The following is a 25,522-nucleotide window of genomic DNA, read 5'->3' on the forward strand; positions in this document are numbered from 1 at the left end:
GGACAGGTACCTGCACACTCTCTCTCTCTCTCTCTCACACACACACACACACACACACACACACACACACACACACACACACACACACACACACACACACACACACACACACACACACACACATCTCTCTCCTGCCTTGTCTGCTGACAGCACAAAGGAAAAGCAGTGAAGTATAAATAGTGCTTTGATGTTATTCTGGACACAAAAGGCTGCTCTAAACAGAGGGCAAAGTGTGTAAGTTATTCTAATGTATTCCTCTCTGCAGCACCAGATATGTGTGTGAGTGTTTGGGAGTTTGTGTGTGAGTGTGTGTGTGTGTGTTCCCATTGCTCTATCTGACTCACCACATTCCTTTATTACAGTAGCTCCAAGTTCTTACATAAACTATTTCCCACTGCAAAACACAGAGAAAGTGAGACAGCTCAAGTGACAGATTCATTTGCATTTTACATCAAAAGCATTTTGCTGATTCGAGTGTTTGCAGCCACTCACATTAAGTGCACTGAAGTTGATTAAATGAGCATTGGTGTCACAAGAATCCTCCCTAACCGAATCTTATCGGAGCTGCAGAGCACGCAGGCTGCACTCCATCATATTTCACGACTGGGCAACTTTTGACAAAAATCCGACTCGGTGTTTATGTTTTGCTTTGTCTTCTTCTCCTGATCATTAATCTCATCCAGTCACTTTATACTTGTAGCTTTGTGAGCAGAGTTGCTCAATGCAAATGCACACAGTGGAATTTAAAAATATTGAAACGAGACAAAATAAACTCGACCACGAATATTCTAATAAGCACATGCACTGAACTCCGCGGTTCCTCCGTCTTTTCTCCAGAGGAGGTGCATGTGTGAACGCAAATGTCCGAGTGAGACGCTCCGCAGTGTCTGTGGACCTTCTCCACCTGGCCTCCTAGTATAATGTCAGTAGAAATCCAGGAGAAGTTGAGAAAACAGCAGGGGATTTGCCGTGAGCGAGTGGGGAGGTTGATGAAACCTCTAACACAAGACAGATGCAAAAATGAAATAAACAAAAAGAAAACAAATATCTCAAGGTGAAAAAGTGATGACAAACCCGTAGAAGACACCGACGATGATGTCAAGAGAGTTTGTGGTGATAAGACCCAACGGCAAGTTAATATTTCACTTCCTGCCTCCGCATGCTGAACCCGGCTGCTCCACCTCTCGCCTGAAAACCGCAGAGGATTTGTTGCTGTTGTGAACGCGTCTGTGCAGAAAACCTCCTGCTGTGTTGTGCATGTGTGAAACTGAGGGTAAACTCCATATCCAATTCTAAGGATTTTACCTGCAGGTCATGTCTGAAAAAAGCTCTGGTAACATTTAATTCAGTCCCTGCAGTGTGTTCAGTTCACTTAAATCATATGCCTCACTTATCTATGTGCTGACAATATTCATCATAATAATAACACTTAATATTTATCTAAAATATAGGATTAAAATCATGAAGGACGGGGAGAGGGCGAGAGAAAAAAGAGGGAGAGCAAGGGAAAAAGAGATAAATGAACTGTTAAGAGAGTGATGGAGAGAGTGATGGAGAGAGTGATGGAGAGAGTGATGGAACAGATTGAGTGAGAAAGTGCTGAAAGAGATATAAAAGCACCGGGACGGTGTGAGTGTGTGATGGCCAGAGTGAGGTCAACGAGAGGACGGGGCAGGGAGCGCGGTTACGAGCGGCGAGATGAGGGAAGAGTGCGTCAGGTGGAGGGTGAGTGAGGGAGAGGGGGATGAGGAGCGAGAGGAGGGCAGGTCCTTGATGGATGACAGTGACTGGGAGTCCTGGCAGATGCTACTTGATCAGATAGACACAATGTGGGTGGAGAGCATATGGCTTCGCACAGACAGAGAGGAGACGGGGAGAAGATGCGTTCGGGGACGAGTGGAGGAAGATGAAGAACACGGAGATGGACGGACAGAGACAAACAGCTGCAGGTCACTTTTTCTCCATGAGGGTTAGAAAAAAAAATAAACTAAGAGAAAAGTTTATGTCATATTGCGTCATCTCACCATTACCGTTTTGGCAATCGCACAGACATTGTACTTTCTGTTCCACTTGTAAATCCTAGTTCCTGACAGCACCATCTTGATCCAACGTGTTCATATTGGAGCAGTGGCCCGAGTCCAAATTCATACATTTTGACAGAGTGGCAGGTTTGTGTATATCATCCAGTCAGGGTCAGGAAGTGAGGACGAGTTATTTCAAAGTACAGAAAAACATTTTAAAGAAATGTCCCGGACGGGGATGGATTTCGTGTTTGCGGCTCATAATGAGGTAATGGAGAAGACGGAATTTAGAAAAGTTTAGTTGCTGCACTCACACATTTTAACATCTGTCAGTCCATCCCTCCGTCCGTCCGTCCATTATCTACACCACTTGAGAGAGTGAGCTAATCCCAGCTACATTTTAAAATATGTATTTTTCTTCTCCTACTTCCAAAGCCCCCGAAAAGTATGGATTACCCTCAGAAACTTGTGTTCCTGTGTTCCAGCTGACTGGTCACCAGACTACTGCCTGAGCTGCCCGGCCACTGAAAAGAGAACAGAATTTGAATTTCAGCAATACTTCCTCCCCACAGACTCAGGGAAACAGTGCAGACAGTGGCAGCTCCCCACAGCTTTCCCCTTGAATGCACTCTACTTTAAAAAAAGGAAAAGACAAAAGAAAAACAGACACAAAGTGACCTATTGATAACTAAAAATCTAATTTATCTCAATTCTCTTCCAAGCTTGGCATCTTTAAACAAAGACGTACGACGGGTGCATCCATCAACGTCTTTTCTATTGGGTAAATCCAACCCGAGACAAATTCCCCTCAATCGTCCTAAAGGGTTAATGATGTCTTAGTGCGTCTGCAGCCCCCGAGACATCCAGCTGAACACCACCATGATATTTGTCCTTCCCCACTCGCAGCCTTAGTTATCCAGCCCTGAATGACACAGATTGGATTAGCCACGCGCCAAATGTCACAGAGGAAGCCGGAGAGGGGGGGTGGGTGGGTGTTTGGGTTGGGGGACAGAAGGGAGGAAGGGGACACAGAGTGAGGAATGAGAAAAGATAAGGTCTTTGTTGCTTCCTACTTTTCTTTTCATTAACAATACAGAAACAATCTCTTGGCCCCATCAGGCAGCTTGGGGGGGGGGGACTGGAAGCCTGTTCGCTTGGTGATGCTCAAAGAAATGTATTTTAAACCAAAGCCCACGAAAAACAACTTAGTTAAAAGGATGTATTAACATTTAACCTATATCTTATTATATAGATATCGTATGTGACTAATAACTGAAAAATACATTAGTACAGCATCTTCTACTTCCCATGATGCTTTCAATGTATAACTAACTCTGTTTGTTGAAAGTATTAGACACCATCAGTATATTCAAAACAAGAATTAAGCTGCTTTCAGACATGCACGGATCTCCGGAGATTCTTTGCACTTTCTCCAGAAGAGAGAGCCACCGGATTATCTTCAGACTTTCTCCCACCTCCTGCTGTGTTGTGCCTGTGAGAAAGGCAAACAAGTTGCCGACAAAAAGTCTGGAGAACTGGGTCTGGACATTATTCGCAGCTCCCTGATATGATGCCGTATCAGGGAATAAAATTCATTGATTTAAAAACTCCAAAGGGCCTTTCAGTAAAGCATTTGAGTATCTCTCTGTCTCTGTTCTTTTGCCTTTCAGGTGAAATGGAGGAACTGGAAGCCCAGTGGCTGACGGGTATTTGCCACAACGAGAAGAACGAGGTGATGTCCAGTCAGCTGGATGTGGACAACATGGCCGGGGTCTTCTACATGCTGGCCACGGCCATGGGGCTGTCGCTCATCACCTTTGTCTCTGAGCATCTCTTCTACTGGAGGCTCAGATATTGCTTCACCGGGGTCTGCTCCGGCACGCCCGGGCTTCTTTTCTCCATTAGTCGGGTAAGTACTGGTTTTGGAGCAGGAGGCGATGGCAGATATGCTCTACAAGCCATGTGCAAGCTGCTCTGTGGTTTGGGAGAACAAACACCTGCTTTGCTTTTACATAGAAATCAATCTTTAATGAAAACAAGACGTTCTTTGGAACAATCTTGAAACTGGCCCAACAGAAGCAGGCCAGTAAATGTCTGTTGAAGACTGTAAAGCAGTGCAACTATAGCTGGCAGTAATTCTGCATTATTGGGGTCAGACGGGCCTATTTTAGTTCTGTTTTCTATGAACAGAACAAGAGAAGCGGAACAAGCAAGCACATGACGAAGCAGGCGGGGAGAAAGAGAGCGACTGCTAAAGTTAACTGAGTGAAACAAAGGGGGGGAGGCTGCACGGAGGAGAATAAGAGCGAGGGCTGGGGATGGAAGCAGGAGGGGGGGATCACGAGGCAGCCCTGAATGTAGACAAAAATAGATCCTAATTGCAGCATGTTTTTTTTTATTTGGGGTGAAATCACCCCACGCTAAATCAATCTATTCTCTCTCACTCTACTGAAAGGTCAGCTTTCTCCCTTGTTGTGTGTGAGAACCAAAGACATGGACGTGCATCTCTAAATGCACTGCAGAGTCTCTGCACTGCTTTGGGGGGCAAAGTGTGACTGTTTGTTAAAAGTTAAAAGAGCGGGTGTTGACGAGGGGGAAACTGAGGGCGACACACATCCTTAATGGCCCGTGTACCGAGCCCCTCAAGTCCCGGCAGGTGATTATGTTTTATCTCGTGCGCACAAGATGATTTAATACAAATTCAGATGAGGATTTCCGAGGCACAGAGCTACAGTGATGGAGAGAACTCGGCTAATCAAGTTGAATTTTCACCCTGGACTGTCACATAATGAAAGTCTTGCTGCTCTTGTATGGAGACACAGAATTGTCATCAGCAGGAATCATTTGCTGCACATACACTTAACTTGTTTCCACTGGGTGATAGTGACCTTGTGGGTGCAGTCATCTGTTTGGACTTCAGGGGGCTCCGTACCAATCTTGTGTTGTTGATAAGGCCGACAAAAACGTGAGCTGAACCAAAAAGCAAAATTAAATTTGTTAACATGATTAATGCTTTTTACTCGCGAGCAGGAAAATGAGCTCCAGTGAGAAAAATAATTTGCGGTTGTGTTTCGGAGAAACCACAGAATGAGAGTTCAGACATGAGATTGGCAGCTCCTGTTTAGTTTTTAGCTCAAAGAAAAAGCCCATAATTTATTTAATTTCCCTCACAATCAAAGTGATGGTAATTTCTGCTGTTTACTGTTATTCTTTCACAAAGGATTTGTGAGCCCTGCAGGATAGGTAAGCCTGCAGCATCAAATTATGAGAGGCTTTGCTACCAGCCTCAGTTTATAGTTTTGTTGATTTACGTTACTAAATTTGGATTCTTTTTAGTTGGTGTAATCTCAAAATAGAGGTTTTCAGATTATATAGTGGTGAAATCGATGGAGCCGCTGAACGACTTGCATTGTGTTGCATCACATTTTGGCTGCGTGTCCCCTTTACAAAATACAGCACACTGGCTATTTTTGGTTATGATAGACAGAGGGTTGTGCTGGCAGTGGTGCTTAATACTGGTTTCATGTGTTGGTTGGATAATTTTTCTTTGGCAATAGTCTGTGTGTGTTTTGTTGTCTTGGCGTCTACATGATTAATATTTAATACTTTCCACTTAAGCACTCTTGTTCTGTCGTTCTTACTACGCTTTCATCTTAATTCAATCATACATGGTTGTTAAGAGGAAACGATTTTCACAAAGTCGAAGTCTAACAAGTAGCCTATGTTTCAGTGAACATGAAAGAAGGCTTTTGTTAATACTGTTTCAAGTTTGTGTTAATGAGTCACTATCAATTTAACACTTAATATTAATGCAATCTATTTTAATGAAACATACAAAGTACGAATATGTTTGTCCAGAGTAAATAAGTAATAATTTTTCTATTTGTCTCTCTCCATTTCTCTGTCAATTCTTCATTATGTTCCATTGTCCTTCTTGCATTCCATAAATCTCGTTCCCTCTCTCATTCCCCTCTTCCTCCCATTTTCTCCCGTTACCCCTCGTCATATTTTATTTGGCTTCCCCCCCCCCGCCATTCCACTTGTTCATCCATATGTCACCATGCAGGGAATCTGGAGTTGTATCCATGGAGTCCACATTGACATGAAGAAAAAGACGGATATGGACTTTAGCCCTCAGGACAAAATGCTTAAGCTCATAAAGTCAGCCAAACAGATGACCAACATGTCTAACCTGGCGGGCTCTCGCTTGAACTCGCCCAAACGTGAGTTCATGCACTCCGCTGGCCCAATGATCATGGACATGATGGCAGAGAAGGGCAACTTCATCTACGCTGACAACCGAAGCTATGCTCCCAAAGATATGATCTATGGGGACACTGGTGACCTGCAGGCTTATCTCGCTAACCGCCACAAAGACCACCTTAACAACTACATCTTCCAGGGAGGCCAGCATCCTCTGACCCTAAACGATGCCAATCCCAACACAGTAGAGGTGGCAGTGAGTGCTGATTCAGTCCAGACTAATGCCAAGCCGCCACGGACCCTGTGGAAGAAGTCAGTGGACACGCTACGTTCGGTACCACCTGGGCCCCCTCCAATGCCTGACATGCTGATGCCAGATCCACGCATGTCGATGAAGACGCAGCGCTACCTCCCTGAGGACACAGCCCACTCCGACATCTCCGACTGCTCCAGTCGGGCAGCCTCCTACAAGGACCCAGAAAACAACAAGCACCTGAAACCCAAGGACAACTTAAAAAAAAGAGCTGTGACATCAAAATACCCAAGGGATTGCAGTGAGGTGGAGCTGTCCTACTTAAAGACTAAGCAGGTCCCCGGCAGTACCAACCAAACTGGGAGAGGAGGAGGAGGAGAGAAAATCTACACTATAGACTCAGACCGAGAGATGAGCCTGCATTCAGACCCCGTTCTCTATCGCGAGAGTCGTGGCCTTGCTGCAGATGATTTGGAATACCCCGAGATCTACTCCGACCACAGCGACAACTATAGGAAGTGTGAGCAGCCCATCATTCATCTGAACTCCTCACCTTTGCATCATACAGACTCTGATCTCCTACCAGACCCAGCTTACTCCAAACACTACAACCTGAAAGAGAAAAACATGTCTGCACATGAATCCATGGATCGGTACAAACAGACACACTGCCGTTCCTGCTTGTCCAAAGTGACCGCTAGCTACCCACCAGCAGGGTCATACCCACCTACTGGACCTGTTGCAGCTTCTGCCACACGCTCACCCTATAATCGGTGTGAAGCATGCCTCCACATGGCCAACCTGTATGACATTAGTGAAGACCAGCTCCTCACAGACCCCTTGGTCAGCCCCACCTTGCACCACCAACAGCAGCAGCAGCCAGATGAAATGTTTGGTCTGTATTGGCCACAGACAGACGGGCCGCATGTCCAAAAGAGGAATCGCTTGAGGCTGAGTCGTCAGCACTCCTTTGACAACATCATGCTAGAAAAACCCAAGGATGTAGACCTGAGCCGACCGGCGCGCAGTGTCAGCCTCAAAGAGAAGGATCGCTTCCTAGACTCCACATCTGACTCGCACTATGCGAACCTCTTTGGAATGCGTCCCTATTCCGGCAGACTGTTTGGCACTGGGTCCAAATCCATGTTTAACCACAACCTGGAGGAGAGCAAGAGGAGCAAATCCCTGTACCCGGCCCATGGCTCGGATAACCCATTCCTCAGCCACTCGCTGAGGGATGACACCAGCAGCAGACTGGTCCATGGGCGTAGTTCCTCTGATATTTACAAACAGCTGGCAGTAGCTTCGCCTGCAGCGGTCCTTGGAGCACCCCCCATCAAAACACGTAACGATGCGAACAATCTCCGCTCTTCCGTTAAATCCACCACTTCATACTGCTCACGGGACGGGCGGATAACTAACGACATGTACAATAAAGAGCATGTGATGCCTTACTCAGCCACTAAGACTAGTGCATACCCGGCCCCGCGTGGCGTCCTAAACTCAGCCCAGTTCAGCAATAGACGGGTGTATAAAAAAATCCCCAGTCTGGAGTCCGATGTTTAGTTGATAGTAGAAATAATGTGTTCTCTCCTCCTTACTCCTCTCTGGGTTTGTATTATAATTTATCAACTATGTTATCCACTAAGGGATGCCATAGCCACACTACATTTTTCTTCTTCTCTTTGACATTGTAACCCAAAAGAACTTGTGCCCACTTTGGTATGACAGTGCTACTACTACTCTCTTTGCAGATGATATCACCATTTCTATCCACTCTCTGCCATGTACCAATGAGTTGGATGCATGGCCGACACTATGCCATAAGTTATCTGGGTGTAAATGGAAGTGGAATGATATAACTCATTCATTTTGCAAGGGGGTAGGAAATGGCATAGTCCCATTTGTGGGACCAAGAATGCCTAAGGAACAATGAGGGAAGGAACCCTGCGAGAGCTGTTGGGGAAGAGGCAGTTGATCTGTGAGTGAAATTAGTGAGGAAGTAGAGAGGAGGATGGGGGAAATTATATGAGAAGAAAATTAGAGGGAGAGAGAAAGAGAGAAAAACTCTCCTTCATTTGCTCCTAATTCTCCCCTTTTTCCTTTCCACCTCCACTATCAAGCTTAGGGCTCACTAGGTGAGGAGAAGAGGCCTGACAGGGAGACCAGATGGGCACGTTTGGTGTCGCTGCCAGACATGTAGATGTCCCAGGAGGGCAGGGACGTCACAGTGAGCTAGTCCAACGGTCTGCTGCTTGTTAGGCTGACAAATATGGCCACTGAGACACCTGGCAGTGCGAGAGGAGAGAGAGGAGAAAGCAGATGAGACGCTAAATGGCAGCGAGTGGAGCATCCAGTCATTTTTGGCGGTATCGTGTGCTTGTTCAGAATTTGTTAGGCCCAGGTTTTGCCCATGGTAGTAATGGAGAACTGAGTGTAATGCAGGTGCTATCATAGAATAATGTTTACAGGCTGACGGATAAAAAAGACGAAACGAAGAGAGACAAGCAGGGACACCTGAGGCAATTAATGGGCATTTCATTTGTGGCACTGCACATAGAAAAATAATTGCAACGTATTGCTTTTTTATTATATTAAACTATAAGATTTATTGGGGATTCTGGCATCCGGATCCCCTTATGTAAGATTTTAGTGTTTGCTTATTTGGTAGCACAATAGCCATTAGTTTTAAATCCTCTCTTCCACCTTTGCTTTTAAAAAAAAGCATAGCTTTTTGAAAAATACCATCAAGTGTAGTAGATTATTTTGCATGGGTTGATTTTATTTGTGTCGGAGGTGAGAAAATACACACATTTACACTCTCAGACACATATTTTACATGTTTTTGAAAAGGTCTTGCTAGATAGGGTGGATGGATACGTGTACAATCGAAACCTTGATCCTTGACCTTTGTGCTTAGTAAAACAGTGTCATGCTGTGACTCCTGCTTCAAAAAGAGCGAGAGAATGGTGGAAGGAAAGAGAGCAAAGAAGGATATAACAAGGGAGAAAAGGACAAAATGACAACTGAGTCCACCACCACCTCAAGTTGGGGAGGGGATGGGCACGAAGGTGTTTTTGTCTTTTGACCTCCCTGCCACTGAGAAACAGGGTATTGACTGTAAAAAAAAACAACACACTGACATTTCCTTCCTACTTTTCTCCTTCCTCCTTCCTTTTCTCGATCAACATGACACCGTGTTAGAGTGTTGGATTATTGTAGAACCACTTCACTTCATTTCTTTGGGTTTTGGTGAAGTTGAGCTCTGGTCTGTCGGTTGGTACGGCAGAAGCAGTGCTATACAGTATCTAACGACTACAGACTAAACGGGGGGGGGGGGGGGTATGATGATGTTGATCCACATCCAACCAGGCTCTTGAGGATCTAAAGACCAGTTGAGATGGATCCCTTGTTTACCTTCATAGTGTCGTTTGGGTGGGATGTGGGTTGGGGTGGGTGGGAAAAGATGGAGAAGGATGGAGCTATGGATTCTCCACTGTTATGTACTCATCAATTATGTATCCATCTTAGTGTGGAGTAAGTTGTGTGTGTGCATGGCAGAACTTGGGTAAGCTTGAAGAAAACCATTTGGTTCCTAATCTGATTGTTTATGCATTTGTTTGTTCGATTGTTTGTTTCGTTCTTTTTGATAACACTTGGCAGAAAAGACTTGCACATGCACATACTTGCACGCACACGCGTGCCCAAAACCATTTTTTTGTAGTATTATTCTGTACAAATTGTACAGTCAAAAGAAAAACATGTAATCGTATTGACTTACTGATTTGCTTGATTGATTGGATTCACAAAGCCAAATTGTATCAAATAAAATACCTCAGGATGATTCTGTGCGTTTTGAGGGGAGCTTCTACCGTAGCGACAGAACATGATGCGGTGAGATCTTTTGTAGAAAAATATATATTAAAAGAAAAAAAAAAGGAAAAGAGAAACACACAGGATCAACTTTTATGTCCTCTTGGTGTTTACCAGTCCAAGGTCTTCCAGTTCGGCTCTCTGTCCGAACTCATCCAACCCAAGTAAAGGGAGAAGAGGAGGTAAGAGAAGGAGGGGAAGGAGGGATTGCGGTAGGGAGGTTAAATCGTCTCGCTCAGTGAAGGGGGGGTTGCATGCAACTCGGCTCCTTCCCAAAATGAGCACCCTTAACAGAATGGAGGATGTTACTTTAACGTCCAAAATCTGAAACGCTGCCCTTATATGGGGAAACTCAACAGGAATCTCTCTCTTCCCTCTCCATGTTTTATAATGGCAGTCAACTGCATTAGCCACTGTGTTTCAATTGAAGCTCCATCTCTAACAACCAAGGTCATATCGCCCTTTTGTACTCTTGGAATACTGCAGTGAACCTCTCCTCGCTTCCCAATCAGCTTACCCAATGTTGACTGAAGAGCTACATCTGTCCTTTTTTGCATCTATTCTGCATATTTATTATTATTATCATATTTATCTCCACATGCTGCTTGTGTGAGCTGACAAGTGAACAATATGCACATGTAAAAATATCAAACGGCACCCCTTGCATTTTATGAACTCATGGCGATTTGTTCTATTCGTTCTACTTTTACAGAACTGTCATGTAAACTGATGCTGTTTTATGTTCAAACGCACACACACACACACACACACACACCCTTGTGATGACAACCCTGCTCTTTTTAATGGCAAAAATGTATTTTAATTACATTTAATGATAAATAATGAGGTGATGGCATGCAACCCCAGATGTAACAATTTTCAATGTTTTATGTTTCTTTTTTTTGTTTGTTCTTTTGGTTATGATGTTATGATCACTAATGCGTTGTAACCAGGTGTGAGTATATACATATTTGAGAGAAGAAAAAAAATTATGTTTAACACGATGAAGATGCTGCTGCTGTTTTTTGGGGGAGAAGGCGAGGACTCGACCCGAGTGCAACTCCCTCATTGGCGGACGGGCCGTTATCAGGCCGCGTCGAGCCCAATGGGGGAGCGGGTCAGGGGTCAGGGTTGGCTTGGTATGGCGGGACATCCTTGCTCTTCCTCCAATGGCAGGTGAGAATTACTGTATCACCAGCTCTGCTTCTCTCTTCCCTCTCCCTTCATGTGTAGTCAGGACTTCAACTGTAAAGAAGATAAAAAGAAAAAAAGCAACCCTCTACTTTGAGTCTGCTATCCCTCCAAAGATACAAGACCTCTCTTTCTTTATTGTTTGCTGTAAGAATAGAGCTTTTTTTTTTAAAAACGAATACTTCCTCAAAGACTTTTAAGGAACTATTTTGAATATATTTAGAAAATGACACCTGTATACATCGCTTGTAAATTCATACTGGAATACATCATCATGGAGAATTATAAATGATAAAGAGTAAAAACAATATTTTTTGTGTGAATTTCACAGGAGCTCTTCTGTACAGTGGCACTGTTTCTTTATCTCTCTCTCTCTCTCTATCTCTCTATCTATCTCTCTCTCTCGCTCTTTCTATCCCTTCTTTCTTTCTCTCTCTCTCTCTCTCTCTCTGTAGAGCGACTAGAATAAAACTTCACCATTCACAAGGTTTGCTGTCCTGTCAAAATTCACAATATACACACTGGGGTAGGTGTCTCACCTGTAACCACTTCTGTCGGTTGATGCTGATGGATCATTCTACAGGAAATGAGAAAAGGTGTTTTTTCCAGTTCTCTGCTCCAGACACAGAATCTGTACACGTTCAGGAGGGATATCGGTGGTTTTCATCACGAGACGCTTAAAAAAGTCCTTCGAACTCGAGCGACTACACTGAGTCTGTCCTCTCATGCATTTTATAAATGTTTGTTTTCTAAGTGGAAAGCTCCAGGTCTACGATTCTGATAATGCAGGTAAGATATGAATTTTAACAATTATTGCAAAAGCTGCAGAATGGTATGTAAATCGTCTGTATTTAAAAAAGTGCTTTACGGTACTGGTGCATATATGGGCAGCTCTTTTTTTCAATCAGGGGCAATTCAGGGTTCAGTATCTTGCCCAAGGACACTTCGGCATGCAGATAGGGAAGACCGGGATTGAACCGCCGACTCTCCAGATTATCATTATCATAACATTATATATTCTACAGTATTTAACGAATGGTATTTATTGAATTTCCCCTTCACTTTCAAACGTTGATAACATTTTTGAATGCAGAATGACAATGAAATCACTTATTTTGTACAATGAGGGGAACTTTCATTTGAGCTGCTGTCAGACATGAACTGAACTATGGGTAATCTTCTGCACTGGATCATTGCTCCTCTTCGTATGACTCATTTCTGGGGGGTGGAGGTGACCCTGTCCTGGTGCTTGTCTAGCGGAGGGCAGAGCAGCATTTTTGGGGGATTTTTTGCGTCTTTGAATTGAGGACAACACCTGGGATCTCTGAAAAATATGTCTTCTTACTCGATTTAAATCCAAACAAAGCCCTCTGTACTTCTCAGTCGGCTTATATCTAAATTTGAAACGCACAACTTGGTCCTACTGTTTGTTTGTTTCTGTGATTCACTGTGGTGGTCATTTCACCGTTGGTAAATGTTTCCATATTGCTCTAAAGATCTGCTCATAACCTTGTACATCTACTGCCATTTTTTTCTACTACCATAACAGTAGTGTTTTTGTCCTAAGTTGTGATTCCATTCCCCCGTGTTTGGGTTTTGTACTTCACACGTGCACAGATGAGGATACAGGTGTTGTGTTGTGTGTGTTCATGCACGTGTCCAGTGGAGCATCAAGAGGCCATTTGGGCTAAGACTACATTTACCATCTGCCGTATTCCTTCTCTCCTTTCCTTGTGCTTTACACCTTCTATCTCTCCTTCTATATATCCATTACATTGCATCTGTTTTCCTGCTTCAATGCACCATTTTGCACTCTAACAAAAAACCTCCTTCCATCCGGACTCGACTGTCTTAAATAAAAAACAAAACTCTTTTGATCACCACTCTTTTACACTGTGGGGGTTCCCATTCATAGTCAAGTGTGTTTACAGAGAGATCGTGTTAGAATTTAAGCGCAAAATTACACTGATCTCACTATGACGCAAGGTTTTATTTATTTTTTAGACATCCCAGTTGCGCTCAAGTCAGCTCAAAGCAGGAGAGCTCCCAGCAAACCGTCCTAGTAAAATGACTAAACATGACACATGATGCTCTCGTGGAACGTCCCCCTTCAGCCGCTCACTTTGTATTAAAAACAGTGCGAAGGACTTAGCGGGAGACATGTACTGCAAGTAGACACGAAAGACTCTCAAGACATTTTAAACAGAAAAGATGCCCGGGCCAAATGTCACACACGCCCACAGTGTGTGATCCTGACAACGGCCTCCGAGGGAATCCAACGCCCTGCTCAGGGGCCGGCTTCCACACGAATGACGGGCTGCGTTACATTATATGATTGGTGAGGGGCCAGAATGTCCACATCTCAGAAGTCTCTGCTTCATCCCATTTAACCACATCTAGCCGTCGTGTCTTCCCCCGACCCCTTTGGCCTTCATCATGACCTTAATATTCTAATGAGACCAAACGGTGACAACCAGAGATTAGTCATCGTCATGGTCACAGAGGTTCAGCTTCAAATATGGAGCTTGTGCTTCTTTTCTTTTTTTACAGGTGGTTGCAAGAGGTGTCTGTGTGTGAGAGGCACAGAGGAGGGGCGGTAATTGAAATGGGGGTGTCATTTATCAGTTCAGAGAGACACCAGCAAACGTGGGCAAAACAAAAGCACTGCAGAGGAATCCGTATATATGTGCGATTGTGTGCATGTGGGTGTGGATGGGGGGGGGCGGGTGGATTATACTTGTGTGCGGTAGTGTCAGCTCACACAACAAAAAGACTGTGGCAGATCATTCTTCTTCTGCGGAGCGGCTGATGAGAGAAAGAGAAGCGGGAGAAAAGAGCACTCGTTTATTTTGTCATTTTCCATTCTCCCCCCCGGTCCTCAGAAAACCACCTCCCATTTCATCTGGGGAGACAAACAATCGGCACGGTCGGCTCCCCCCCGGCCCTCCCTGCTTGTGTGTCTGTGTGTGTGTGTGTACGGTTGGGTCTTGTGTGTGTGTCAAGTCGTCCGCCGGTGTTCGCCCATAGATTTTCCATCAAACTCTGTTCTGCACCGCATCTTTAAAATCATCTCGCCTCGTCTCACACACACAAGTGCACAACCATTCTCCAGCGCTTCAGAGGAGCCCAGAGAAGAAGTAATAGGTGTGATTATTAAGAAGCAAAAAGGATCAAAGTACTGTGGTTTAGCTCACTACACCTTCCCATCAGTCGCCTGCTCACACAAAAGACCCCCCCCCCCGCCTTAAGAAGAGCCTTTGAAGGGTGAATGCCGTCACACTTCTTCTCCAGATTACCGTTGGGTTCAGCGTGTGTGCTATAAAGGCACATAGGCGACATGATGGACTTAATATTCCAAAACACTTACTTCAAATGGAGGACATGCAAATTTAATAGACATGCATATTTATGACTGAAAAAAAATGGGAGCAAAAGCAGGAGTTATTTTAGTTGTAATGAAATGTGTAGGTTATGGAAAAGGTTCATCTCAGGTCACTGTCATCGTTCCATGTTTATACTGGCTTCAGGTAACATGAGGCTTCATCAATTGAGGTTGGTCAAATCAAGTGTCTGTGTTCAGACATTCGTCTTTTCAGTCCAAAACCAATCCTGTAAACTGCAGCTCGGCAACGAGGACATAAAGAAAGAGCAGTTTGCAATAACATTAGAATAGTTTCAGAAGAAATCAGCTGGATATATGCAGAAGCATCAGATTAGCTTCACCTACACTTAATTTGTGCATTGTGTGTTTTGTCCCATCTCTGACAATGGAACCACGACGGGAGGGGATCTTCTAATGGCCGTTAGTGGAAGAATGATTAAATGTTTTGTATTAAGAGGGCCTTAAAAATGTGAATCCATCTTTTAAATTAAACTCAGACAACCAGACTAGATTTTACAATTAATCCAATAAACGTGAACAAATTATATTGGGTGTACTGTATATATTGCTACCTGAATATACTGTATCTTGTTATAACATGATTCATACAACTTCATATAAGTGAGGAAAAACTCAAATTTCTATTTTAAATCTCTGAATAATGTTTGTGGAGCTAAGATGGTCGACTTTAGGAGAAGTGTACAGAGCAGTGCCGGTGGTTTAGTGTTGTCACACTGATGCTGTTCAGGTAAAACCAAGAGGGAAATAAAGCCAAATTCAATCAGGTACCGCAAAGTTGTTGTAGTCCTGTTTTCTCAGTGACCTCTGACCATAGTTTAATGAGAAAATATGGAATAAAAAGAAAATCCCAAACCAATATACCCGTATGTATAATTACTGATGTAATATCTGAGCTAAGCCACTGCTATTCTTGAAGCACTGTGTAAATCCTAAACCGCAGTTTGGTCCCCGGTTTCTCCTCCTGCTAATCTCATCTGGACTATTTATTTAACACTGTTGCTCTGTTTATATCTTTCTCCACCTGCTGCACCTTCTTCTCCCACATTTACAGCATCCTCTAAAACACAGTGGTGGTTTTATTTAACCATTATTTTTTCCTACTTGGTGCCAATCATTTCTGTCACTTAAAGCTAAACACACTTTTTTTTTTAATCACTAAACATTTATTGCAACCAACGTGGAACAATAGTCGCATTCGCACATATTGTAGAAATGTAATTGAAAAAGAGGATTTAGCGTCGGGGACAATTCTTGACTGGTCGTTTTAATTTCTCAGGAATTTAATGAGGCTGTGGAGTTCTCTGCCTGTAAAAGCCCTTGTTAATACTGACCCAGGCTCACAGCCGTGACTGCAGCTTCTTTACTGCCACACTGACAGCACAGTTTGTGTTGCCACCATAGTTAAGTCTGGATCAACTGCCTTGTTGGACTTATTTTAAGGCTGCGTGAACCTACTGGTGCTGGGATTGTTCAGTGATTAAAATATTGAACCGTTGAATTTGAGCCTTCCCCAATAACTCAGGAGGGTTAAACCCACGATGGAGTCAATCGTTTGACTTTGAAATACTTTGCTGCCACTGAGTGTGTCTTGAGTTGCCCTCCAGTGGCAAACAGTGGCGCCCCATTGTTTTTGCAATAAAGACAATAATGGGATGTGATACATGACTCAGTGATGGTAAGGGGAGTTGAAAGATGGACAGAAGGAGGAGAGGATGGAGATGGAGAGAGATGGACGCAGGGATGAAATGTTTTTGCATTGTTTAGGCTAATGGATTTGTGATGCCACTCACTCTGGATGGATGGCAGCTTGTTGATGTCTGCTAATGGAGGAGGGAAGGCAGAAAGGAGGGACTAGGGGGAGGATGGAGGGGACGGAGAAAAGGGAAAGGAGTAAACAAGGTATTCAAATAGACATGTGAGGGAATGTGATAAAGTGCAAAGGCTCATTTATGCTGCCTTTGCTTACGAAATTCATTCTTTACATTGCTGTGGTTATTAAGCAATACATCCACTTCGTAAGCTTTCCCGAAGACACGCACAAATATGGACGAACTTAATGTAGAGAACAGAGCAGGCGGCTCCATCCGTTTCTGTATAGTGTCTAACGGAGAGAAAGGAAAGACAGTTGAGTGCAGGTAGAGGAGAAGACCTGTTTATGGACCTTGGAAGGAAGAAAGTTCTGCCAATGACCACTCATTTCTTTTGTTTCATTTTATTAAAAAAACATTCACAGCATTAAACTAATAGTTTGTCTGTTTGACAATATAATGAAACCACGGACAGACTGAAACTGGAAAATCAACTAAATGCCACAAGTTAAATGTCAGGTGAGAATGTTCGGCTCCTTCTGGCCTCGATTTTAAAGTTCAGGCTTCTGGCGATTGTTCGCTAATTAATAGAAATGTTTGCCGCTGAACGAGGCCCCGTGCCGTCAGTGCCTTTCAAGGGGCCACCGTTGTTTTAAAGTATGAATTCCATTCAGGTCTAAAACAATTATCAAGTAATAGGACGCTAACAGCCATCAGGCGGGGGCCGAGCGAGCAGTTTGTGAATGTTACTGTTTGACCCAAAATTTTAAAAGTTCAACTGCAGCAGCTGAGAAATGTGAACTAGGCCTGTACAGTATATAAGTCCATATAACTACAGTTATATAAGTACAGGTATAAACGTATGAGGAGATGAAAGAGAATACTGTGATGTAGCAAGTAATAATAATATTGTAATATAGGTAATATAATACAGTGTAAAATAAAGAACTATTTGATATACGTCAATACTCTCATAGTAATGGAAATATAAATAATATACAATCAGACGTTATGCAGATGTATTGATGTTAATTGCTCTGAGCGTTAAGCAGAAAGCAGGCAGGTCTGGTTTTGGCTGCCTCCTCAGCTCCCTTTGTTCAGACAGTGACTGTACAGACAGTGATTCAGCCCTGAAGTGTGTCATCTTACACTCGGCTGGAATTGGTCTGTGACTTAACGAGCTGCACGTCTGCCACAGAGCATTCAACTCAACATAGATTCATTAAATGCTGCCGTTCACTGGTCTTGTGTATTCAAAGCTTTTATTTTTATGAAAAGTATCACGAGCAGAGATTATTATTTTTATTTTGGGACGACAGGGAAAATGTGATTTGGGGGTTAAGAGCATGTCACTTACGGTTAATGTGCAAATGTAGATGTGTTTCTGAAGGACAAGCACAAATTACTTATTTTGCCCCCCCCCAACCAAAACTTAAAACAACAGATTTAGTTATTACAGCTACATTACAGTTATTATTAATGGACTGACAATCCATTTAAAATCGATTTTCATCATTACATGAAGAGACTCACTGTGAGATCTCCAGATAAAAAGCATTTAATCTCCGGCCTGGCTCCACGTGTATAAAACAAGTGTCATTAAGTGCTGTCTCATACACTTTGTGGACGTGATGTGATTGTATCGATCGGTTCTGGTTGTCCGAGTACAACCCTCTGGGTGTAATATCACTAAGAGCTTTAAAGCTCATACAGTTTGACTTTAACCTTCTCGCCATCACCTCCAGCGCCAGTTACACACCTTTTACTTTGTCATGCTATGCAACACTTATCGATCCGGGAATAAATCAGCGAATATGCTCTTTGCTTTCTCTTTATATTCTCTTCTATTTCACCTTTAATAAACCAGTTGCAACATGAAAATCAATTTTTTTTTTTTTCTTGGATACTGAGCTAAGAATGTGAAACCTTCCTGTTTATTTATGCACCAGGGGGTTTCTTCTTGTTCCCTTTCTATATTATAAAGATATTCTACTTTATTAGACATAGAAAATGGACTCGTACAGAAATAGTACAGATTGCCTGTGGCTGGGATTCCAACTGTTTGTTTAGCAAAAGTTTTCTTGCAAAAATATATGTCCTCTGACATGAACTGTGCACCATCCGTGCCCCCATGAAGTCCATTTAAAAACTCCCTTGAATATCATCCTTCTGGCAGGCGGATATTAGCCTGGGGAAGCACGTCCTGCCTGACAGGAACAGGCTCGTTCCCCACAGCCGCCACATGTGTCCTGCTTTACGTGTCCTTGAGCAACACAGCGAAGCTACCTGCTCCAGTTTACTGTGGGCGAGAGCCTCGACTAAGGCACTTAGCTTGTAAAAGCCAAATTGAGTACATGCATTTGAAATCGCAATAACAGTTTGGCGCACGCATTGTCTGGCAGAGAGAATCTCTTGCGTAGGCATAATGGAGGCCGTGAAGTTCTGCTCAACATAAAAAATAATGAGTCTCTTCTTTTTTTCTTTTTTTTTACCGTCTTTCTGTCTCTGCCGGGGACGAAGTGAACAGAGGGAGAAAAAGAGCCCATGGGCACAAGCAAGAAAACACGCGACAACAGACCAATGGGCTAGCATCTGTGTGTATACAGTGTGTGTGTGTGTGTGTGTGTGTCTGATTTTGTGCGAGGCTAACTACAGCTGTGCTTAACGCATATTAAACAGAATTAAAGTTTTCTGGCGTTCGGTAGGGGGGGGGGTTGTTCTTGTCGGTCATCTGTCTTTTGAGTCGGAGAATGACTTCGCTCAGATCTTTTTTCTTTGTAACCTGAAGTTGACCTATCAGTGCTGTGCATTTCCATTAAGGGCCCCATACATCACTGCAGGTGTCCATAATGTGCCTGCGGGTAATTAATTGCTGAGGTGGTCTTTGAGCTGAGCTGAGAGCAGGGGGATGAGACAAGAATAAAAACACACCGGCTTTTGGTTTTGTCGTTCTGTTCCACCATCCCTTCCCCAGCTCGATTTTTTGTTGATTGTGCTGTTTCTTGTTTCTATTAATTTCGGTTTTAGTGCAGGGATTTCTTTTAGCATGGGGTTAGCTTCTGAGGAGACAGGGAGGCTCCATTGGCTTAATGTCGGCAGGGTTAATAGTTGCTGCAGGCGAGACAGTCTCAGCATTTCCCACTTAATAGCTCAATGTAGGGCAATTAAAATAAACAATTTACTGCATATTTGGAAATAAAAGCATCCGATAGAAAGCGGAGGTGAAACTGGAATTCATCAACAGGGTTCTGGTCCAAAAGTAAGGTTTGCAATTTCTAAAAGCAATCTTTTCAGTTAAAGGTTCACTGTTTAAAGTTTTTAGCATCTAGTGGTGAAGATGCATATTGCAACCAACTGAAGACCCCTCTAGAACCAGTGTTTAGTTTGTCCGATCTGGGTTTTTGTAGAAACATGGTGGTGTAACATGGCTGATTCCAAGAAGACTTTCTTGTTATGTGTGACTGTGTCATTAATCTGAAATGTTATGAAAATGTTATGAAAGCGGACGATGATTATATAAAAATTAAGTTAGAACTTATAACAAAAAGGGTTTAAAAGTGTTACTAGCCTGACCTCTGTGTTCCCGTCCAATCACATGGTCCTTGTAAATGGTGATAAACAAACCTACTTGGGCTACAGGCTAATTGTGTATCAGGCTAATCGCTACTACGGCTAATTGCTTGTTGCTAAACTTGTAGCTCATATGATTTCAGATCACTGAAAATGTGTGTGTGTGTGTGTGTGTGTGGGTTGAACTGTTTGTGTTGTGTGTTGCTGTGAGTTCGTGCAGTGCAGGTGTGCAGCTATGTGAGCACTCATGTTTGATTAAAAATATCTGTCTTGATTGCAGCATACCAGAGGGATACTGAGGTGTTAATTGGCTGTGTGTGTGTGTGTGTGTATAAATTGTTTGCACATGGAGAAACACACCGCTTAAATAACACAATCAACGAGCACCTGCTGTGGATCAATGTACCTCGACAGGATGCCCCACACATGCACGCACACACACACACACACACACACGAGAGCGCAGCAGACAGTAAATCATAAGTATCCTGGGAACCAAATCCTGATCCTTAAATGAATATAGTGTAGATGGGTTGTGTGTGTAACCACGTTACAGCCAGTGATACAGAGGCAAATGAACCAAGTGAGGTGAAAGTGTCAGATGATGAACCTGATCGTGATCATTTGTGTGTGTGTGTGTGTGTGTGTGTGTGTGTGTGTGTGTGTGTGTGTGTGTGTGTCTCTCTCATCCCTGCTGTCTTTAGGAACTGTGATGTAAATTATGTGTGGAGACTTATTTGGGTATCTGGGACAGCCATTCAGATCTCTTGCCTGCTGGCTAACACACACACACACACACACACACAGAAAGAGAGAGAGAGAGGGACCACTGTGTTTCTTGCCGTCCTCTGTTACCTCTGTGATGTTATGGATAAACACGGGCCATCTGGGTACAGCTAATTCTCCAGTGATACGAACAGTCTCCCCTTCTGCCTGTTAGCATTAAAAATTCATACTGTCTCACCATTGCACAGCCTCCTGACAGCAGAGACAGTCAGATGTACACGAAAGGCTGAGAACAGACAGTTTTTACATAGTTATTATGAAATGATGCATATGGGGAAAATAAAGTTTAGTCAGCTTTTTGACTGGCTTGTCAAGTGAACCAGTGCGGAAACAGAGTTAGGTTGAACAGAGTTAGGTGTGAGAAACAAACGGTGCTGTCCAGTGTGATCATCCTGTTTTTTTGGGCCAACCTCCCTCACACAAACTTCCTCCATGTTCATCCATTGTCAGCACTCTTCCTCCTTTGCCGCCGTCCTAATTACGGCAGGTAACTAACAATACACAGTGTTATGGGTCATAGAATCTAGTTACACATCCAACCAGTGGGCTTGTTTCAGTAGCTTTTATAATATCCCAAATTTCCTTTTTCTCTACGCGCAGATGCACACAAGTGGAGTTGTTGTTGGCCCAGATAAAAAATGCTTGGCAGTGCTCAGGCAGGCTCGTTATATAACACCATCACACTGCCCTGACTCCAGCTCGCCTCGCAGTCATGGCACCTCTGGATGTGGATCTGTGTTCGTCTGTGTTATTTACAAGGATACCTCACTGTGTGTGTGACCATTCTTGCATCAGTTGTGTCCCTGTTTTTGGCATCGTGAACCCACCAAGTACTTTATTATTAACATAGTATTAATATTATAGTGTAATCATTTGCTTTCAAAATAGCCTTAATTCTTTGATGGTTGGATCCCACAAGATGCTGGAAATATTCTTTTGAGATTCTGCTCCTTCTCTGTATTTTCTTATCGTGATTGTTTGGTTGGATAATAGCACAAAGAAGCAGGTCATGAGTGTATATGTTAGAGGCAATGATATTTTTGTATGTTTGCTTGTGTGAACATGCTCCAGATTTTTACATTTTTGCAAACTTAAGAATGCAGTAAATCCATTAACCTCAAACGTGTTGTTGAACAGCTTTACAATTAAAGCCCAGGTATAATTGAGAGACATTGCACAGTAATTAGGATACAATATGTGATATATACAGTATAATATAAAAGATAAAAAATAGAAATTACAGTGCAAGTGGAAGGGAGCCTTACTCAGAGTCCTCTCCTGGAAACACGCATCCCTCCCACTGAACTGAACTCTCTATCACATCCTCAGGCAGTGCTCTGTTACTGATGATGACCTCTGACCTCTAAGTGTAGGGAGGAAGTAAATACACAGATTCCCTCTGAGCATCAACAGAGTGTCCCCTATCATCAGGCCAGGCAAACGTCCTCTTGCCAAAATTCATAAAATCTGCTCCAAAGCCACAACAAATGCATCAGGAATGTTTTTTTGGGGGTGGATACTGAATTAGAGAATATAGAATGAGAGGAATGATCAATTTATGCCACGCACAGTATCTGCAGTGCCAGTATGAACGTGCATGTGTGTGTTCTTTAAAGATGTTGCCAGACTGGAGGATGCATCTTAGTGCAGAACAGATCAGGTCCATGAATCCCCCCTCTGACACGCAGAGGGAAAGGAAGAGAGCCAAACGAGTTGTGAAAGTGAAATGAGAATCCTCATGTAGCGTCTCTGTCTTCCTTTGTCTCAGTGCAGCTTTGGGAAATGATTGAGGAGCGACAGAGGAGAGACAGAGGAGAGACAGGGGGACATCAGCCGCTGCCATGAGAGCACAGAGAGCTAATGCAGAATAAATGGGGGATCCTCAGTAATGACTACAAACGCAGGTGGGGGAAGAATCTTCACTACCTGTTAGAAATCTAATAAGCCGCCTCGTCGTCTTTACACAGGGATTAAAATGATACAGGATGGGATTTTGTCACTGTTTAGATAGCAATGAAGAGATAAAGGTTTCTGATTTGAGCAGTCACAGCAAATCCTTCCAGTGAGAGGATGAGTTTCATTACTGATCCCCTCCGGCGTTTCTACAATGGATGACATGTCCAATTCCCGAGCGTCGCACACTCTCACTTCCATGGGAACTTTTTCATAAAATACAAGCGTGTGAAAGAAAGAAAGAAAGAAAGAATAAAATGACCTTGTCTGTTATGTACATTCTCAGATTTGCTACCCTTGATGTGTTTTTGATGTGTTGTGGGTTTGATGCGTCTTTTGTGTGCTCATGAAAGTTGTACGTGTTCGTGTGTGACATCATCATTGCAGCCATTTTCCCTCCCTGCGTCTCCACAGACCGGCGTTACCAAGCTATCGCTCCCCATCACATCACACTCCCTTCTCCCTCCTGCACCTTTCCAGCTTCCATCTCCATGTAATCTCTTCCAGCATTGTAGGGAATGGGGATCACTCACTCATGCCCAGAACAAAGAGCCTAGGATGGACTGACCCTAGTCATAGGCACCTCACCATTACATGTGTATACCACACCTCACCCCATCCCGCACTCTGATTGGCTGTAGCTCTAGATATTTAGCCTGATACGAATCTAGCGACGTGTCAGCGAGCCCTATGAATCACGTCTGGTTGTAACACTGTACGAATGACGATAAGTCTCCGATGTTGGGTTTTGTCTGTGACTTTAACAACTAGTCGGCAACTGGAAAATTGAGCTAAAAATAGTGAACAGGGCTTAAAGTATGATGAGAAAACTACCAATTGTGTGGTTCAGGGGAAAGTTTTTCATACTGTATAAGAATGATTGAAAGCAAAATGCTTTGAGAGGAGAAAATGAAACCCTTAACGTTAAGGAGTCCTTTATAACTACAGTTATCTTACAGTGTATCTCTATTTGTCCATCAGCAGGAATAGCCTTAAGTACAACTGAAACAAATGACAGCACTCAGAAAACATTTGTATTATTGTCCTTTTAAAACTTCAAATGTGAAGAGTAGGTGCTTTAAAGAGCACTGATCACGTAGCTGAGAGAGAAAAGACACGGGCAACGAAAAGAGAGATGAAAGAATATGAAGGAGAGAGAAATTATGAAAGAAAAGCCACCGTCCAGGACTCTGGGTTTCAATTTAATTTGGAGGGAGGGTGGACATTGCTTCTTCAGCCCTCAGACCCAAGTGTCCTCACGCCGCCTTTCACACCTCCCTCCTGATATTAAAGGGAGCCGTGCTCCACCATCTCTGCTCAGAACTAACCCTACGGACATGTTAGTGATATTGGAAAAGGAAGATAAAAGGTGGAGGGAGAGGTCGGGCAGCGGTATGTATGAGATACTCCTCAAAGGGAGAAGTACTGAAATATTGAAAACTTCAAATATGTGCTGTATAATGTGACAAAAGTTGAGATGAATAGAAACAGAAAGAAACTAGGACGGACACAGGTGGAATGACAAAGGGAGAGAAAGGCCTCAGTCTTAAGTATACGCTGACCGGTATTATAGTATTATTAACAGTTGCAGATGGTATAATGCTAATATTTAACCACAGTAGCTGAATAATGACATCTGTTCAACAGTATATTCACATGCAGCTCCTCTCAAGGTATAAAGGCACAGAAATGTAATATCACATTTTGTTCTTACCCTCTTAGAACAAGGCAGAAACATAATATCTAAACTACGATGGCACCTAGTGCAGCATATTTATCCGAAAAGGTCCAACAGTTACGCAGTCATCGATATCAGTCGCCTAAATGTGCCTGATTTCTTTTTTCAAGATCCCATAAATCATTCCCTGGGAATTGTCATCAAAAGTCCTTTGCTGCAATGTTAAAGAAAATTCCTGATTCGGATCTGCACCAAAATGTTATGGGTTCTTCCCTGATCCACAGCTCATCCTTCCACAAAATTCCACAACCATCAGACAAATGGACAGGGAGGCAGACATAACCTCCTTGGCAGAGGTAAAGATATCTTTGTAGAATGAAACATGGAGGGCAGACGCTTCCCTGAACAAAAACTATCGATCCAACTTTACACAGCGTTTCTCTACTAATACGACCGAGGTCTTATCCTGACCTGATGATGATTTGCTCCATTATATTTAACATTCCTCCAGCAACACCCAGAGAGAAGAGGTCTAACACATCTCTCTCATTACCGCTTCATGACCACGGGACCACTGTCCTATCTGCCAGTTACTAATTCATTTAGATGTGGGAGGCTGTGAGCCGGCCAAGGTCAGAAGTCCATTCTTCAGTTGCTCATGGGAGCAGAAAGGAATTAAAGTGGAGAATTCACAGAGGTGAGGTGGAAGTTGCTGTACCTTAAGTCATTATAAGCCTTTGTCTTCCCTCACTCTTTCAGCTACATCCTCTCTGAATGTGCATA

The 25,522-nt window shown here is 43.3% G+C and overlaps 1 protein-coding gene and 1 long non-coding RNA gene across 3 annotated transcripts in view; one reads left to right on the top strand and one right to left on the bottom strand.

The window, feature by feature from the left end:
* The window catches only part of grin2aa (glutamate receptor, ionotropic, N-methyl D-aspartate 2A, a), a 135,205-nt gene extending 123,176 nt beyond the window's left edge, over positions 1 to 12,029 (top strand). The window contains exons 16-17 of one of the 2 annotated variants that reach the window (XM_034593214.1): positions 3,692 to 3,930; positions 6,088 to 12,029. In XM_034593214.1, coding sequence (XP_034449105.1) covers positions 3,692 to 3,930; positions 6,088 to 8,043 — 2,195 coding nt within the window. In that variant the 3' untranslated portion in view covers positions 8,044 to 12,029. The remainder of the gene's footprint in view (positions 1 to 3,691; positions 3,931 to 6,087) is intronic. The other variant, XM_034593215.1, reaches the window with a different exon arrangement.
* LOC117766315 lies at positions 86 to 11,208 on the bottom strand. The gene is made up of 2 exons (XR_004614695.1): positions 11,104 to 11,208; positions 86 to 124 (listed from the first exon to the last, which is right to left on the bottom strand). It is a non-coding gene; the product is annotated as an uncharacterized LOC117766315 (long non-coding RNA).
* Positions 12,030 to 25,522: the final 13,493 nt, after the last annotated feature.

The sequence above is a fragment of the Hippoglossus hippoglossus genome, chromosome 8 (assembly GCF_009819705.1).
Source record: "Hippoglossus hippoglossus isolate fHipHip1 chromosome 8, fHipHip1.pri, whole genome shotgun sequence".
In the NCBI taxonomy this organism is placed as follows: domain Eukaryota; kingdom Metazoa; phylum Chordata; class Actinopteri; order Pleuronectiformes; family Pleuronectidae; genus Hippoglossus; species Hippoglossus hippoglossus.